Consider the following 18,096-nt stretch of genomic DNA (forward strand, 5'->3'; position numbering starts at 1 on the left):
TAAGGGTCAGGGACAAAAGGGGGCTGCTGGGAGGAGGAGGAAGGGGGGTGAGGAGCGGAGGCCTCAGCCTCTTAATCTGCATAACAGGTTTGAGGTTCTTGCTTCCAGTCTGGAAGAGGACGAGGCAGGTGAGGTTGGTGAGCAAACTGCACACGGTACAGTGATGCAGCAGGACATAGGCAAAGAGAAGGGGAAAAGGAACGTAGTAGTGATTGGAGATAGTGGGGTGAAGAGTATTGACACTGTCCTTTGTCACAATGACAAAGTGCACAGAAGGGTGTGTTGTCTGCCTGGTGCTCGGGTACAGGATGTTGCAGCTGGGCTGCAGAGGAACCTGGAGTGGGAGGGTGAGAACCCGGTCGTTGTAGTACATGTGGGTGCCGGCGACGTAGGCAAAGTGCGGACTGAGGATCTGGGGAGGGAGTATGAGAAGCTGGGAATGGAATTAAAAAGTAGAACCGACAAGGTGGTCGTCTCTGGGCTACTGCCTGAACTGAGTGCAGACGGGCGTAGGGTTGACAGGATAAAGGAAGTGAATGGGTGGCTCAGGGATTGGTGTGGGAGGAATGGGTTCGAATTTATGGGGCATTGGCACCAGTATTGGGGTAGGTGGGACTTGTTCGGGCGGGATGGGGTTGGTCTGAATCGTGCTGGGACCAGAGTGTTGGTGAATCGAGTAAAGAGGACTGTAGACAGGGCTTTAAACTAATTAGGGGGGGGGAGGGTGCGAGGGTAGGTGACGCCACGAGGTCTAAAGTTAAGGATAGGGTACAGGTAAGGGAAGAGGCCGAGGATGTCCCAATTGGTGGCGTTACGGCAAATAGGGTCCAGGTGAAGGCTGGGATGAAAGCGCTTTATCTGAATGCACGAAGCATTCGGAATAAAGTGGATGAGCTGGTGGCGCAGATCGACACAAATGGATACGATCTGGTGGCCATTACAGAGACGTGGCTGCAAGGTGACAGGGACTGGGAGATGAATGTACAGGGCTATCAAGTGTTTAGGAAGGACAGGCAGGAGGAAAGAGGGGGTGGCGTAGCTCTGCTGATTAAGGATAGTATCAAGGTGGTAGCAAGGGATGATATCGGAGCCAAAGAGCAGAACGTGGAATCGTTGTGGGTGGAGATTAGGAACAGCAAAGGGAGGAAGACACTGGTGGGTGTCGTCTATAGGCCCCCGAATAATGATCTGGAGGTGGGGCGGGCTGTTAACACGCAAATAAGTGCGGCGTGCAGGAATGGGACGGCAGTAGTTATGGGAGATTTCAATCTGCATATTGATTGGTCGACCCATGTTGGACGAGGTGGGCTCGAGGAGGAGTTCTTGGAATGCTGCCGGGATAATTTCCTTGAACAGTGTGTGTTGGAGCCGACGAGGGAGCGAGCTATCTTGGATCTGGTGCTATGTAATGAGGCGGGTAGAATTAGGGACCTTGCGGTGAAGGATCCTCTTGGAGAGAGTGATCATTGTATGGTGGAGTTTCTGGTGCAGATGGAGGAGGAGAAAGTGGGTTCCCGGACACGCGTCCTTTGTTTGAATAGAGGGGAGTATGGTAGGATGAGAGAAGAATTGGCAAATGTGGACTGGGGGAGTGCGTTGGAAGGTAGGTCTGCTGAGGAGCAGTGGAGGATCTTTAAGGAGATCTTTCTTGGTGCTCAGCAGAAATTTATTCCGATGGTTAAAAAGGACAGTAGGAAGAGAGGTAATAAGCCGTGGATAACGAAGGAGGTGAAGGAAAGTGTTAAATTAAAAGCGGAGGAATTTAGAGTAGCTAAGAGCAGTGGGCGAGAAGAGGATTGGGAAAGGTTTAAATGTCAACAAAGATTGACAAAGAAGTTGATAAAGGAGGGTAGGAGAAGCTATGAGGCTGGGCTAGCACTTAATATAAAAAAGGATAGCAAGAGTTTTTATAAATATATAAAAAGGAAGAGGCTGGCTAGGGTGAACGTTGGTCCTTTAGAGGATGAGAAAGGGGACCTAGTGGTAGGGGATGGGGATATGGCTAAGGTCTTGAATAACTTTTTTGTTTCTGTCTTCACGGAGGAGGACGTGAATAATTTGCCGGGTGTCAGAGATGGAAAGGTGGTAGGAATGGAGGGTCTTAATGACATTACTGTTACTAGAGAGGTGGTGCTCGACAGACTGGAGGGGCTGATTGTGGACAAGTCCCCAGGACCGGATGGAATGCATCCGAGGGTTCTGAAAGAAATGGCGGAGGTTATAGTGGATGCCTTGGTGGTTATTTTCCAGACGTCGCTGGATTCCGGGGAAGTGCCGGAAGATTGGAAAACGGCTAATGTTACGCCGTTGTTTAAGAAGGGTGCCAGGCAAAAGGCGGGGAATTATAGGCCGGTTAGTTTAACGTCTGTGGTAGGTAAAATGTTAGAATCCGTCATTAAGGAGGAAATTGCGAGGCATCTTGAAGGGAATTGCTTGATAGGGCGGACGCAACACGGTTTCATTAAAGGGAAGTCGTGTCTGACAAATTTACTGGAGTTCTATGAGGATGTGTCTAGGGCAGTGGATAGAGGAGAGCCGGTGGATGTGGTCTTTCTGGATTTTCAGAAGGCATTTGACAAGGTACCTCACAAGAGGTTATTGCAGAAGGTCAGGGGACATGGAGTTGGGGGTAGGGTGTTAGCGTGGATAGAGGATTGGTTGTCAAATAGGAGGCAGAGAGTGGGGGTCAATGGGTGCTATTCGGATTGGCGGTTGGTGACTAGTGGGGTGCCCCAGGGGTCGGTGCTGGGGCCTCAGCTATTTACCATTTATATAGATGATCTGGAGGAGGGAACCGAGTGCAGGGTGTCGAAATTTGCTGATGACACCAAGATTGGGGGAAAGGCAAATTGTGCGGAGGGTGTGGAGAGTCTGCAGAAGGATCTAGATAGGCTGGGCGAATGGGCCAGGAAATGGCAAATGGAATTTAATGTTGGCAAGTGTGAGGTGGTCCACTTTGGTAGGAAGAATGGTAGGAAGGACTATTACTTACGTGGCGAAAAACTGCAGCAGGCGACGGTGCAGAGGGACCTCGGGGTCCTTGTGCATGAGTCGCAAAAACCCAGCTTGCAGGTGCAGCAGGTGGTCAGGAAGGCGAATGGGATGCTGGCCTTCATAGCGAGGGGGATTGAATATAAAAGTAGGGAGGTCTTGCTGCAGCTGTATAGGGCATTGGTGAGGCCGCAGCTGGAGTACTGTGTGCAGTTTTGGGCGCCGCACCTGCGCAAGGATATTTTGGCCCTGGAGGGAGTGCAGAGGAGGTTTACTAGGCTGATACCGGAGTTGAGGGGATTGAGCTATGAGGAGAGGCTGAATAAACTAGGCTTGTACTCGTTAGAGTTTAGAAGAATGAGGGGAGATCTCATTGAGACTTATAAGATGATGAATGGGATGGATAGGATAGAGGTGGAGAGACTCTTCCCGCTCAAAAAAGACAGTAGGACTAGGGGGCACAGCCTCAAGATAAAGGGGAGGCGGTTTAGAACGGAGTTGAGGAGGAACTTCTTCACTCAAAGGGTGGTGAATCTCTGGAATTCTCTGCCCGTTGAAGTGGTGGAGGCTGCCTCGCTAAATATTTTTAAGAAGTGGGTTGATGGGTTCTTGATAAGAGAGGGGATTAAGGGTTATGGGGAGAGGGCGGGAAAGTGGAACTGAGCCACAACAGATCAGCCATGATCTTATTGAATGGCGGGGCAGGCTCGAAGGGCTAGATGGCCTACTCCTGCTCCTATTTCTTATGTTCTTATGTTCTTATGTTCTTCTCTCTGTCCCTTCCCCACCACTGTCATTTTAGTACACCATCATAAAACACTCAAAATGAATACTGGAAATCAAATATATATGATGCTCTGATTTGGAGTCTAATAATGGAATAACGCAGCATTTGTAATTTACTATTTGTTATGGTGCAATCAATTTTTGATTACATCAAGTAGTGCAGAATATGGTACGTACACTTCAAACTAGTAGGCAAGACTGGCATTCCTTACCTAGTTCATTCATTGCATGCCTGTGTTCCTCATCAAATGAAAGCTTCATAAGTACACACACTGCAGGACAGATCTGGTGTTCCACTGGAGATGGCACTATAACAATATAATGCATACATAAGCCTTAAACAAGAGGTAATTCATATTTCTATATGTATTTTCCTTGTAGCATAACTTCCTAACATAAACTCCAGAAATCACGGAAGTCAATTAAAATCGATCTTAGCAAACAAAAACTGATCTGAAGTATTGCACCATTTTGGAACAGAAGCAAGACAGAGTTCGATATTCTGTTAATGAATAGTAAGTTAATATAGTTAAAATAAATATTTTGCTTGATAAACCAGAGCTGAGCAGAGATTGATTCACATTTCTAATATAATATTAGATACTGGGGTTAATATTTTCCACCTACGTCAGGCAGTCCATTCATTTGCAGTGAGCATACAAGCCTAAAAGATGAACATTTTCAGCACTTGAACTTTCTTTTGTATCAGCATTGTTGGTGTACCAATATTAAACAATGCTGAAAACAAAGAACAATGAAAATTACAGCACAGGAACAGACCCTTTGGCCCTCCAAGCTGCACCAATCATGCTGCCTGATTTAACTAAAACCCCCTATCCTTCTGGGGACCATATCCCTCTATCCCCATCCTATTCATGTACTTGTCAAGATGCCTCATAAAAGGCACTACCGTATCCGTTTCCACTACTTCTCCCGGCAATGACTTCTAGGCACCCACTAGTCTCTGTGTAAAAAATCTGCCTCGTACATCTCCTTTAAACCTTGTCCCTCGCACTTTAACCCTATGCCTCCTAGTAAATGACTCCTCCACCCTGGGAAAAAACTTCTGACTATCCACTCTGTCCATGCCTCTCATAATCTTGCAGACTTCTATCAGATCTCCCCTCGATCTCCGTCGTTCCAGTGAGAACAAACCAAGTTTCTCTAACCTTTCCTCATAGCTAATGTCCTCCATACCAGGCAACACCCTGGTAAATCTTTCCTGTACTCTCTCCAATACCTCCACATCTTCTGGTAGAGTGGTGACCAGAATTGAACACTATATTCCAAGTGTGGCCTAACTAAGGTTCTATAAAGCTGCAACATGACTTGCCAATTCTTAAACTCAATACCCTGACTGATGAAGGCAAACATGCCATATGTCTTCTTGACTATCTTCTCCATCTGCATTGCCACTTTCAGTGATCACTTTCAGTAATGGAATTGAATTAATTGCTTATGAGGATGAAAAGATTAAAAGAAGTGTCCTCTTCGTGTTGTAACAGTTACCATTCTAAAAAAACAAATTAAATGAACATATATGGTAACATTCAACTGAAGTGCTAACTATATAGTGCAAAAAATAAATTATAGGTTCAATTGTGCAAATAAGAGAATCAAACATGTCACAAATACTTAGCATATTACATGATGATTAAATGGAAAGAAATAAATATATTTACACAAAGCCCTATTTAGCATATAAATAACCACGAAGAATAGCCACTTGTCTGTTGAGGTTAATTTAAATAATTGATTTGTGAACACAGGTGTAAAACTAGAGTTCCTCTATGGTGCGGATGGCATATTCAGCAGCACATTCAACGTGCATTCGTTAAAGAATTCTCAACTTCCCACTGATGATTAAAACAAATATATAAAAATACCAGCTATCTGGATCAGAAGGAACCCTCTCCATGGTTTGAGAGCTTACAAAATACTGTTTTCTATGAGCAATATACAAAGGGATATTATACTCAAGAATTAACAGCTCTATTCCTAAATTTTGGGTTGGTGAAAGATTCTGCTTGTCTGCACTTAGTAATGATAGTAAAAAGTCTGACAACACCAGGTTTCAGTCCAACCAATTTATTTGATAGTAAATTCACGACAGCGCAGAGTCGCTGAGCAGAGACTGATAGCCAAGTTCCGCACACATGAGGACGGTCTCAACAGGGATCTTGGGTTCATGTCGCACTATCTGTAACCCCCGTGACTTGCCTGGGTTTGCAAAACCTCACTTACTGTACTGTCTGGAGACAATACACATCTCTTTAACCTGTGATCAGTGCTCCTTCCACTCACATTGTCAACCACTTCAGGTCTTGAACAGCAGGTTAGGTGTAAGGATTCGCATTCTAATCAGTAATCTCTAAACAGTCTGTGCTTTATATGCTCTGTCTGAGGCCAGAACTCTCCATTCACCTGACGAAGGGACTAACCCCGAAAGCTTGTGCGTTTACTATCAAATAAATCGGTTGGATTAAAACCTGGTGTTGTCAGACTTTTTACTGTGTCTCACAACCATACCAGCACCAGACATCCGGCGGGGTCAGTCTCATGCCCGTTTCTGACATGAGGCTGAATAAATTATTTAAATCTACTTTCAATATAATTTAAATGAAATTAACGAGCCAGGACGCAACTGTCCAGGCTCAGTTGCCTCTGTGGCCTTGCTGGAAGGAGGTTCTCTCCAGTGAGAATCACAGCTGGTCCCCAGCAATGGAGACCAGACATAATGGCATCACCTGTAGAACCGGACAACACCTGTGGGAGGTCGGAAGGACCTGGGGTGTGCCTCTTGGGTAGTGCAAGCCTGGCATCCTGACAGTGCCCTCTGGGCACAGGGCAGAGCCAAGGGAGTGGGACCAGACCAGGACGGGCCGATCAGTGGTGACGGGGGACAACCACTGAGCATACTGCAGAGTGGCAGTGGGGGTGAGGGAGGGGGACACACTGCCACTCTGCAGTTGTGATGGGTGGGGGGAGGGAGCGATCAGTCCAGGCAAGTGGGGGAGGGGGAGTTATCTAGGCTCCTTTAGACGCTTGCCCTGGACTTCAAATTTGATTCATAAGATCGCCCCTGTGACTGTCCATGATAACAAATAAAAACTGAGAGGGAAACATGATTAGAATTATCTGTATGGTATTCATGGAATCTAAGGGATACTCATACCTAAATTCATAATAATGTAGCAATTCAGCTTGGATGTATAGGGCCATTTGGTTAAGTTCATGCTATGAAGGGTATTGTTAAACCTGATATTCATTGTTCCATATTAGTCATCTAAAGCTTCAACTTAGCACTTTGTGTGACATCTGCCTCTAGCCTAGTAGAGCATCCCAGATGGAAGTTGGTGAACACGGGCAAATTATGTTTAAACAAAGAAGGGCAGTCAACAACAGGAAGCCTTTTTTGTTTAACTTATCTTAACATAGGGTGTCCTATACACAAACACATGGCGCGCCATACATATAAGTTTGTTGTTATAGTTTAAATAATATAGTTTAAAGCTTTAAAAAAAATTGACAGCCTTTTTTCCACAAAAGGAACAAAAAAAAAGTCAATTCAAATACAGTTTTCTAATGGATCTTTTTGAAGGCAAACAGAGCAGCATTGGTAAATATCTGGTGCCTACTGTTGCCATGACTTGTGCATTGGAGAGGGTGAGGATGAAATGGTAGGGAAGACATAATTTAGAACATGGTGTGGATATAATATTGTTAATACTAAGTTTAAATGCAATTACTAACTCAATTTAATAAATGTATCTTTAACATGAGTAGCTGCCATAAACACACACTACATCAAAAAGTTTGAAGTTATTTATTAGGCACAAGTATGCTTATATTAACATTTCAATGAAGTTACTGTGAAAATCCCCTAGTCGCCATACTCCGGCACCTGTTTGGCTACACTGAAGGAGAATTTAACATGACCAATTCACCATCTTTATGGCGTCTTTCAGAGTATGGGAGGAAACCAGAGCACTCGGAGGAAACCCACACAGACACAGGGAGAACGTGCAAACTCCACACAGACAGTGACCCAAGCTGGAAATTGAACCTGGGTTCTGGCGTTAAGAGGCAGCAGTGCTAACCACTGTGCCACCACGAAGAATTTAAAAAGCAGAGCTTGCCCGCATTATTTCTTTCTTAAAAACTACTTTATTTTCATACAAAAATACAATGAATCTAATTTGCATACATAACTGTTCAGAAAATGTCATACTTGGATTTTTATCCTGATCCACGCCTCGCTCATGTGCTTCCTGCCATTCCCAGCACGTCTCGCAGTAAGCACGGATCTGTTCCAGCAGGTGAAGAACGCGGGTCTCCCGTCTTCCTCTCTTGTCATCCGGCTGTGAATGGATGATATTGTGTAGTGCAGCACTAGCCCTTGCACGGGCCTCCTTACTGCCACGTGAATTGCCTAGCAGCACAGAGTCTTTATCATTGCCGTGCAAAAGCTGTATCAGCAGTGGAAGACAACCAGACTGACGCATAGCTATACAGCTGTCCTGAGAACTAGACATTGCTAGCAAAGTTCGAGACATATCATCCTTGTCGTGTGTACCAAGCATTGAGAGCAGCGAGTATACCATTTCCACCTATAGCCCAAGCGAACCAAAAAGGTTAAATTCTGTTCATATTGTAGGGTCAATAATCAATAACATGAAGCCAAAAACCTCTAGAAAAACAGTAAATTATTTCAAGATCCCTATAAACATTTGCTGATAACTTGTGACAGTAGACATTTCTCTCGATTTAAAACCACCAGCTGGCTAAGCAGATATGGGATAATTTATTGATTCAACTGTGTTTGGACAATGGTGTTACATTTAGCCCTACATTCATGCTCCAGTACGGGAATTAATATTGTAATTAGACAATATCAGAAGGTTCAAATCCACTTAAACTGGAATTAATCAATTGTCTTCCTAACATGATATATATATGGTTCATTTAATAAATATAAACTACAGCTTTGTGGTTTAACTCTCCCTTAACGCTCTAGACTTCACAATATTGGATGGATAAATACACAGATTTCATGAGTTGTAGTGATCTGATCTGTCCAATAAATTGTTCATTAGCAACAACTAACAAGGCTACCATTTCAATGATTTACATTGTGTGGGCAAGGTACAAAAATGGGTTCTTCGGCCCATCTGGTCCACGCTGGTGTTTATGCTTCATTAATCTGCTCGCAACCTTCTTTTAACTTAACCCATCAGCATGTCCTTCTATTTGTTTTTCCCCTTTGCTTATCCCCTAAATTGAATACATGCTATTTGCCTCAGTCATTTCTTTTGGTCATGTGTTTTATATTCTTGGGTTACACAGGTTACTCCTGGAGACCCTGTTAAATTTAATAGTGGCCACCTTAGATTTATGGCCAATACTTGGACTCCCCACAAACGGAAATATTTTTTCATCGAAGCTTACTAAATCCTTTCATTATCTTAAAGCCATCAGCTATCTCTTTTACACAGAAAAGGCACACAGCCTGTTCAGCTTTTCTGGCAATTCTTCGGCAGCTGGATTTCCGGTGCTGTCAGCTCTGCGCCAGAAATTGGTGCGGAGCTGAAGAAATTATGCAAATGTTAATTTAAATCTCTTTTAAATCATTAGCAAGCCTGGGACTGAAGTGTCCAGACCCGCTGGTGCCTCTCCCCGTCAGGAATATTTCACTCCAATGGGATTTAATATAGCTCCCCACTTATGTGGAGCTAGCTAGTGTGGTGGTGTCCCCTGGGCATTGCCACCTTGGCAGTGCCAGTTTGGGCCCCTGGCATTGCCCATGAAGCAAAGTGCACCTTGGCACAGCCTATTGAGCATTAGGGACAGGGCCTAATTGGGGTTCCGCTGCCACTCTGCAGTGACAGAGGGAGGGAGGCCAGCAATCGGGGGTGTGGAGGGAGGCCAGCAATCGGGGGTGTGGAGGGAGGCCAGCAATCGGGGGTGTGGAAGATGGGACAGGACATCGAGGCGGGCTCAGGGGAGGAGTTGAGACTAGCCCAGGCACGGTCAGGGAGGTCAACGATTGCGCTGGCCAGCGATCAGGAGGTCAGCAGAAATTCGTGATCATTATATTTTTGGTTGCTGGATGTTTTTCTACTTTGAATTTTTGAATCAAGATTCTATTATCTTCCTTATCACTGCTTTTGCTCCCCACTTTTCTCCTATTCTTGAAATGCTTTTTGTGCCTTCTAATGTGAAGACAAATGGAAAATACTTGTTCAAAGTCTCTGCTTCCCAATATTAATTCCCCGAGTTCATCTCACTTTTTCTTTGTACAGAACTGGAGAAACCTTTTGCTGTCTGGTTCACATCTTTTGCAAGTTCTCTCTCATATTCTTATTTGCTCCCTCTTCAATTATTACTCAGGCACCCTTTGATAGCTTATAATTTTTTCCCGATCTTCTGGCTTACCATTAAACTTTGCAGCAATTTTTCCCTATTTGATACCATTCTTAACTTTCTTAGTTCACCACACAAACTGCATCCTTCTCAGAGTCTTTCTCAATGCAATAGAGCGCCTGTGCTGTCATCCCTAATCTTTACTTATTAATTAATTATAATTCATATCTAAGACTAATATAATCATTTGAGGTCTAGAATTAATTAAATGAATAGTCAGATTTGAAATTTAAAAATAATCAGCATAATTCATTATTATGTATAGCAAATACTAATTTCATATAAATTAAAATTCATTTAAGTTTAGAACCCACAGCTTAAGGTGAACTAGAATTTTTCTTTTTTTGCATAGCATTTTGTTTCCAGAATAGATCCACAAATGGATGATGTTTAGGGCTTAATTTTCTATTAAACAATACTAGTACAGGGGAAATCTTGTGGCATAGTGGATGTTATCCATGCTTCTAAGCTGGAAGCTCTGGTTTCAAGTCAGACTTCAGGAGTTGTTGGCTACAGAAGTTGAGTTCATAACATGACTGAACAGGTTGATTACCAATTTGTAAATCTTTCCATTACATAGGCACCAAGAGCATGAAAGTCTCCTGGTCAGTCATGCTTGATGTGGAGTGGTATCTCTCAAGCTATAGTCTCTGGTGAAAGTTTTTGTTACAGGTTGTTGGTCTATCTACAGAAACAGATATAAGCATCTGCTTTGTGTGCTTCGTGTATCTCTGGGGACAAGAACAGAACGAAGGAAGATAATGGTGATAATAACTAGGTGTAATTGTAAAAGCATTTCCAAGTGCTCTCCTATTTAATTATCAAAGCCAATGCGATTTCTCCCCCACCCTCCAGAAAATCTGAACAACTGAATTATGTAAACATCAACATGGTAGGGCATTGGATTTTAAAATTAAATATACTGTCGACGTGAGGTTGCCACCATTAACGCTACCAAACTTTAAAGGGCAGGTGAGGCTACGAAAAGCAGGATTTTGTTCACTGCACCTCTGGGGCTTTTCTCGCTAGAAACTGCCACATAGTGCAGAATAATTGATTGAGTGATGATGGATGGTGGAAGAATTCTGTTCACCAGTTTTGCTTCTATTTAAAACAGTTCAACCTAACATATGCTCTTGCTGACAGAGATATTTAGTTTCAACTGCAGTTGAGATTCTTGACATCTCTAATTGGGAAGCACATAGGTACTTTTGGTTTACTCACTTGTGTTGTAATTCATATTCCACTCACTTGAAAATATTGTAAAGGGTAAGAATTATTTACACAATATCATTACAATAAATACATCTTAAGGTTTAACTTAATGTATTTAAATATTTACTGATCAATTGTTTAGTCCTATTTCCTGGTGCTACACTAATGTCTTGATTAACTGTATAACTGTATGGTAAACAATTTTTTTAAAAGACCAATAACAAATCAAACCTTTAAGGAAACAATATGAGTGTAACAGCCAGCAAACAAGTTACAGGAAAGCAAGCAATGCTATTTCTGTAAGTGGATTTAGAAGTAATATGACAAAATATTGATGGAATTAATAACATTCAGATTAATGCCAGAAGTCATCCCTGTGTGTAAAATATTGTCCTGAAATTTTGTTGGTTACGATATAAAAGTACTTTAACATATCATTGCTGGATAAGGTAATTTGGGTTCTGTTGATTTTTGCTAGAATTCTTTTTGACAGCAAGCTTGATTCAAATATAATCCTTACTTATGATCTTTGAGTTCTTCCTTTCATTTATTCAGCATTGCTGTAATGATTGCCAATTAACATTACATAAAGCACTATTTTGTAATTATTTTCAAAAGGACACAGTAAGAAGTATAACATGCATGTGTTAATGAAATAGCTAAACACACTAATAAAACAGCCAAAGCATTGTTAAAATTGACATATTAGGAAAAATGCAATGTAGCGACCTGTAGTCTGGAATCTTCGGTTACCTTGGTACCCAGGTGACTTGTCAGTCTTCGAGGAACTGAGTAGGAATTACTACAGCTCATCACACTAGCAGCATCTTGTTCAACTCTTGATCCTGACCCCTAAAACATATTGGATGGAATTAGAAGTATTAACCTGTCCAATAAAAATTATAGCTTCTGAAATGCTATGAAATCTTCCAGTGTTATATCATCCATTGCTATTCAGGAACATTGTCAACATTTTCCAAAGTGACAAGGTGGGACTAATTTTCCAACTAAGCCTCCACTGGGGCTGTGCATTATTGGCACACAGAAAAAGAGAGACAGAGAAAGCAAGAACTCGGAAAAATATCTCACTCTACAGATACCATTACCACCACTGGCAATACTAATCCCAGGAAACATTTCATTGTAAGCATGCAGCCACAAATGATTTCAATTTGGTATTTTTGTATGCATTTATGCTTTGTTCGTGGTTTTAAGACAACCTGCATTAAGCCAGTATTGAATATTTAAAGTTTCATTGCAGACCTTGATTTAAAACCAAGCGTGATTGTGCTTTGATTAAGTCAAATAATTAATCAACAGTAATTTTACTATTTATTTGTGTCACAAGTAGGCTTACATTAACACTGCAATGAAATTAGTAAAAATCCCCCAGTTGCCACACTCCGGTGCTTGTTCAGGTAAACTGAGGGAGAAGTTAGCATGGCCAACGCATTTAACCAGCATGTCTTTCAGACTGTGGGAGGAAATTGGAGCACCTGGAGGAAACCCACTTAGAGATGGGGAGAATGTGCAGACTCTGTACAGGCAAGTTGGGAATCGAACCCAGGTCCTTGGTGGTGTGAGGCAGCAATGTAAGGCAGCATTGCGTCATCACGCAACCCTGTTTTTCTCAGACTTAATTTTTTATACTGGAATTCATAGCTGGTATTTCAGTTATATAATTGTTTTCCCTTTTCAGTGAGACTTACTAAATTAAACATTGTCTTTGTTTAGCAAAAGTCATTTTTCTTAGTGTATTCAACTATGGCGTGGAATTAAGAGACGGAGTCCATTTGATGGACACACAGCCTGATTGAAAGCAAATGGGAAACACAGTCAAAAGATGCGTAAACAATGTGCATATTGCAAAGTCTGTCAAGCCTTGCACTGCCAGTGAGGAGAATTCAATAGGGATTCATGTTTATCAGATCATTGTTTCGAAAAAATTTGCACAGAAGCCTTGAAAGGCTAGGGTGGTGCCAGACATTGGATTTAAAGAAACATGGCATCCAAAAATGGGTTGCAGCCTGAGTCGATTAGTCAATCACTCAAGATTGTGGAAGCAAGGGCTGTCGCCGTAGTGCCTGAACATCCCTCTGCAAGGTTATTCAGCATCACTGATGTATGAACCAAGGAAACATTAACCATGTTGGGGAGCTATTGTGAACAGATCAATTTGAGGTTAGCATTTGTAATTAGACGATCATAGGAGCTTTATGGCGCAAGAAGAGGCCATTTGGCCCATCATGTATGTACCAGCCTCAGCTCAGGAAAATGCTGTGGAAGTTGAGGTCATCACTCTGCCAATCTCTGTTGACCAGACCTGCATCCCTGCGGCTGGGGTTTTCTCCCCACCCTCCTCCTTAAGCTTCCACTGAACCCGATGGCCAGACAAGCAAATCTGGAGCTGGAGCCTCCACCCCACCAGCCCCAACACCTCTGGCCCAGAGAGCTGTAACTCATGCAGGCCCCAAGCAACCCCCCGTTCCCCCCATCCTCCTCCTATAGTCATCCCACACTCCTAAAAATCAATTCCCACAGCCTAACAATCACTAACAAATCTCTTTTAAATTTACTTGCAGATCTAAAAAAATGTAAGTCTATTTATTAGTCACAAGTAAGGCTTACATTAACGCTACAACGAATTTACTGTGAAATTCCCCTAGTCGCCACAATCCGGCACCTGTTCCAGTCAAAGCACCAAACCAGCATGTCTTTCAGACTGTGGGAGGAAACTGGAGCACCCAGAGAAAACCCATGCAGACACAGGAAGAATGTGCAAATTCCACACAGATAGTGACCCAAACCGGGAATCGAATGTGAGGCAGCAGTGCTAACCACTGTGTGTCTAGAGATCCTCCGACCTGGCAGTGACTCTTTGGGTTCCAACACATGGACCTGAACATCAGCTCAACAGCGACCCCAGAGATGTTATCTACTTACTGGCCCTCGACCAGTCCACACCGGAGCGTGATGTGGACATCCGTTCCCCAAAGCCAAACTGCAGTCCGACCCAGAACGCCTGACTGTGTAGACCCATCTACTGATGCAGGAACTGCAAGCAAGGCAACAAATCCTCCTTCCACACACCAAGCACAGAGAAAAACCTCATTGAACACACTTACACCCTTAATGCCACATACTACTATCTCACTGTCTCCAAGGCATGAAATGAAGCAGTCACCCTGGGAAGCGAGGAAAACGTGCAAACTTGCCGTTGAGAGTGAAACAACACAGTCCAAAGGCCCCCCCTCCCTAGTTAATTCCTAGCAAGTGTCTAATCGCTCAAAAACAAGCTAGATGAACTTAAGGCGAGGTTCACTATTCAATGGGAACTTAAGAGACTACTGTGTACTCTGTTTCACGAAGATGTGGCTCATTCCTGCTTCACCAGACTGTGCCCTACAACAAAGGCTTCTCAATCCGTCGAATGGACCCTACAACAGCTTTAGGCAAGACTAGGGGAGGTGAGATCTGCCTTCTAATCAACACCTCATGGTGCCTAGACATAGCTACAGTGGCGAGTTTCTGCTCCCTGGAGCTAGAATACCTGACGCTAAAATGCTGTCCTTACTACCTTCCTTGGGAGTTCACCTCTGTTATCCTGACAATAATTTACATCCCACCCCACGTGGATGTGAAGACCGCATGGGACAAAACATACACCACTACAAATTGCCTCGAGACAAAACATCCCGAGACCTTGTTCATCGTGGTCAGGGACGTCAATCAGGCCAAGCTCAAGAGCGTTCTACCAAGATATCACCAACACATCTCCTGTTCTACCAGAGGGCCAAACATACTAGACCACGGCGACACAAAAGTATCAATTAATGCCTACTGCTCTATCGCCAGCCCACACTTTGGTAAATCAGACCACAAGGCTATGCTCCTGCTCCTGGCTTACAAGCAAAAACAAATGGGAGAATCCATCAAAGAGAGTCATGCAATGTTGATCTGAAGAATCAGATGATCTCCTACAAGACTGCTTGGAGTCAGTAGACTGGTCAGTATTTAAAAACTCTGAGACCAGCCTGAATGAGTATGCCACTACAGTAACTGACTTCATTAGTGTGTAGAAGACTGTGTGCCAAAGAAGCAAATCCTCATGTTTTCTAACTGGAAACCATGGATGAACAGGGATATCCAACACCTGCTGAAGTCCAGGCAACACTGACCTATACAAGAAAGTCAGATATACGATCTAAGGGGATCCATCAAAGGTGCCAAAGAACAATGCTGGAATAAGGTAGAACAGACTCCCGCCAACAATGGCAAGGTCTGAAAGACATTCCAGGCCACAAGATGAAGGCAGATAAAATCACCCACTCTAATCGACCCCTCCCTGATGAGCTCAACGCATTCTATGTCCATTTTGAGCAAGACATCAGTGAGAGCACATCTTCTAACCTGGAACCTTGTAGAAACCTGTATCCAAGGTCACCACTGCCAACATTAGAGCAGCCTTCTCAAAAGTCAACCTATGGAAAGCAATTGGCCCAGATGGGTACCCAGACGAGCACTCAGGTCCTGCACAGACCATCTGGTGGGGGTATTCGCAGACATCTTCAACCTCTCTTTACAACAATTGAGGTCCCTACCTCCTTCAAGAAGATGTCCATCATCCCGGTACCAAAGAAAAGCCAAGCAGCGGGTCTTAATGACTATTGTCCGGTGACTCTGACACCCATCATTATGAAGTGCTTCAAAAGGTTAGTCATAGCATGAATCAATTCCTGCCTCCCAGACTGCCTGGATCCACTAGTTTGCCAATCGCCATAACAGGTCCACAACAAACGCCATCTCCCTGGCTCTACACTCAACCCTGAAACACCTAGATAACAAAGACACTTATGTCAGACTCCTAATCATAAGCTACAGTTCAGCCTTTAACACCATTATTCCTACAAGACTCATCTCCAAACTTCGTGGCCTGGGCCTTGGCTCCTCCGTCTGCAACCGAATCCTGGACTTCCTAACCCACAGACTGCAGTCAGTAAGAATAGGCAATACCACCTCCTCCACGATCATCCTCAACACCAGTACTCCGTAAGGCTGTGTCCTCAGCCCCTTACTATATTCATTATACACCTCTGACTGTATAACCAAATTCCCCTCCAATTTGATTTGCTGGTGACACCAACAATGTGGATCGGATCTCAAACAATGACGAGATAAAGTACAGGAAAGAGATAGAGAATCTGGTGAACTGATCCAACGACAATAATCTCTCCTTCAATGTCAACAAAACAAAGGAAATTGTCATTGATTTCAGAAAGTGTAGTGGAAGACATGCTCCTGTCTACACCAATGGGGATGAAGTAGAAATTGTTGACAGCTTCAAGTCTTTAAGTGTCCAGATCACCAATAACTTGTCCTGATCCTTCCAAGTGGATGCTACAGTTAAGAAAGTCCACCAATGCTTCTACTTTCCCAAGAGACTAAGGAACTTTGGCATGTCCGCTACAATTCTCATCAACTTCTATGGATGCATCATAAAAACATTCTTTCCAGTTGTACGACAGCTTGATATGGCTCCTGCTCTGTCCAAGACCGCAAAAAACTACAAAGGGTCATGAATGAAGAAGCTCAATCCAACACTTAAACCAGTCCCCCATCCACTGATATTGTCTGTACTTGCCGCTGCCTTGGAAAAGCAACCAGCATAATTAAGCAACCCACGCACCCCGGACATACACTCTTCCACCTTCTTCCATCAGGAAAAAGATACAAAAATCTGAGGACACATAACATAACGACTCAAAAACTTCTTCCCTGCTGCTATTAGACTTTTGAATGGACCTAACTCGCATTAAGTTGATCTTTCTCTACACCCTAGTTATGACTGTAACACTATATTCTGCACTCTCTCCTTTCCTTCCCTATTTATAGTATGTTTTGTCTGTTTAGCACACAAGAAAAAATACTTTTCACATGCTAATACATGACAATAAGTCAAACAAATCACTGACTGCTGCTAAAGTAAAAATGCCCTTCCCATCTACTCAATACAAGACCTCGATGTTGCACGTCTCAATTAAATCCCCCTCATCCTTTTCTTTTTATAGAAGAACAGCCCTAGAGTATCTGATCTTTCCAATTACACTTTAAAATTTTTCATTCCTGGCAACATCCTTGTAAATTTCCTCTGTACCCTTCTAATGCAATTACATCCTTCCTGTGATGAAGGGACCAGAACCACATGGTGTACTCAGGTTGTGGCCTAAAGTTTTGTATAGTTCCAACATAACCTCCCTGCTCTTGTATTCAATTCCTCAGCCAGTAAACAAAAGGATTCCATATGCCTTCTTAACCATTGATCAATTGTCCTGCTATCTTCAGAGATTTGTAGACAGTCACTCTGTGGTTTCATACTTCCTCTACATTTCTCAGTACTATGTAATTTAATCAATCAGGAGACTGTATCAGTATGTTGAGCCCTACATTTCTTGGATATTATCTTGGGAAAATGTGCCTTCTAATGGGAGTCTCCTCTATACTTCCCATTTTGAAGGATGTCTGAGTTGTATCAGGGGCAGCCTGCACACAGCTGCCAAAACACTCCCATATGTAATCACAGGCAGGTAGATACCTCGTGGGTCATGTTCTTTAAGAACTACTTATTGCAGGTCAGCAAGGAGCTAGATACGGAGCTGTGTTTCCTCTTCAAGGACTCCTATG

At 43.2% G+C, this 18,096-nt stretch overlaps 1 protein-coding gene across 6 annotated transcripts in view; it reads right to left on the reverse strand.

The window, feature by feature from the left end:
- The window catches only part of apc (APC regulator of WNT signaling pathway), a 215,649-nt gene that overhangs the window by 27,331 nt on the left and 170,222 nt on the right, over positions 1-18,096 (reverse strand). For 5 of the 6 annotated variants that reach the window (XM_080189006.1, XM_080189008.1, XM_080189010.1 and 2 more), the window contains 3 exons: positions 12,145-12,267; positions 8,009-8,387; positions 3,990-4,085 (listed from right to left, as the gene is read on the reverse strand). In XM_080189006.1, coding sequence (XP_080045132.1) covers positions 3,990-4,085; positions 8,009-8,387; positions 12,145-12,267 — 598 coding nt within the window. The remainder of the gene's footprint in view (positions 1-3,989; positions 4,086-8,008; positions 8,388-12,144; positions 12,268-18,096) is intronic. The other variant, XM_080189009.1, reaches the window with a different exon arrangement.

This window comes from Carcharhinus amblyrhynchos, chromosome 5 (assembly GCF_965287045.1).
Source record: "Carcharhinus amblyrhynchos chromosome 5, sCarAmb.v2.hapA, whole genome shotgun sequence".
Classification (NCBI taxonomy): Eukaryota; Metazoa; Chordata; class Chondrichthyes; order Carcharhiniformes; family Carcharhinidae; genus Carcharhinus; species Carcharhinus amblyrhynchos.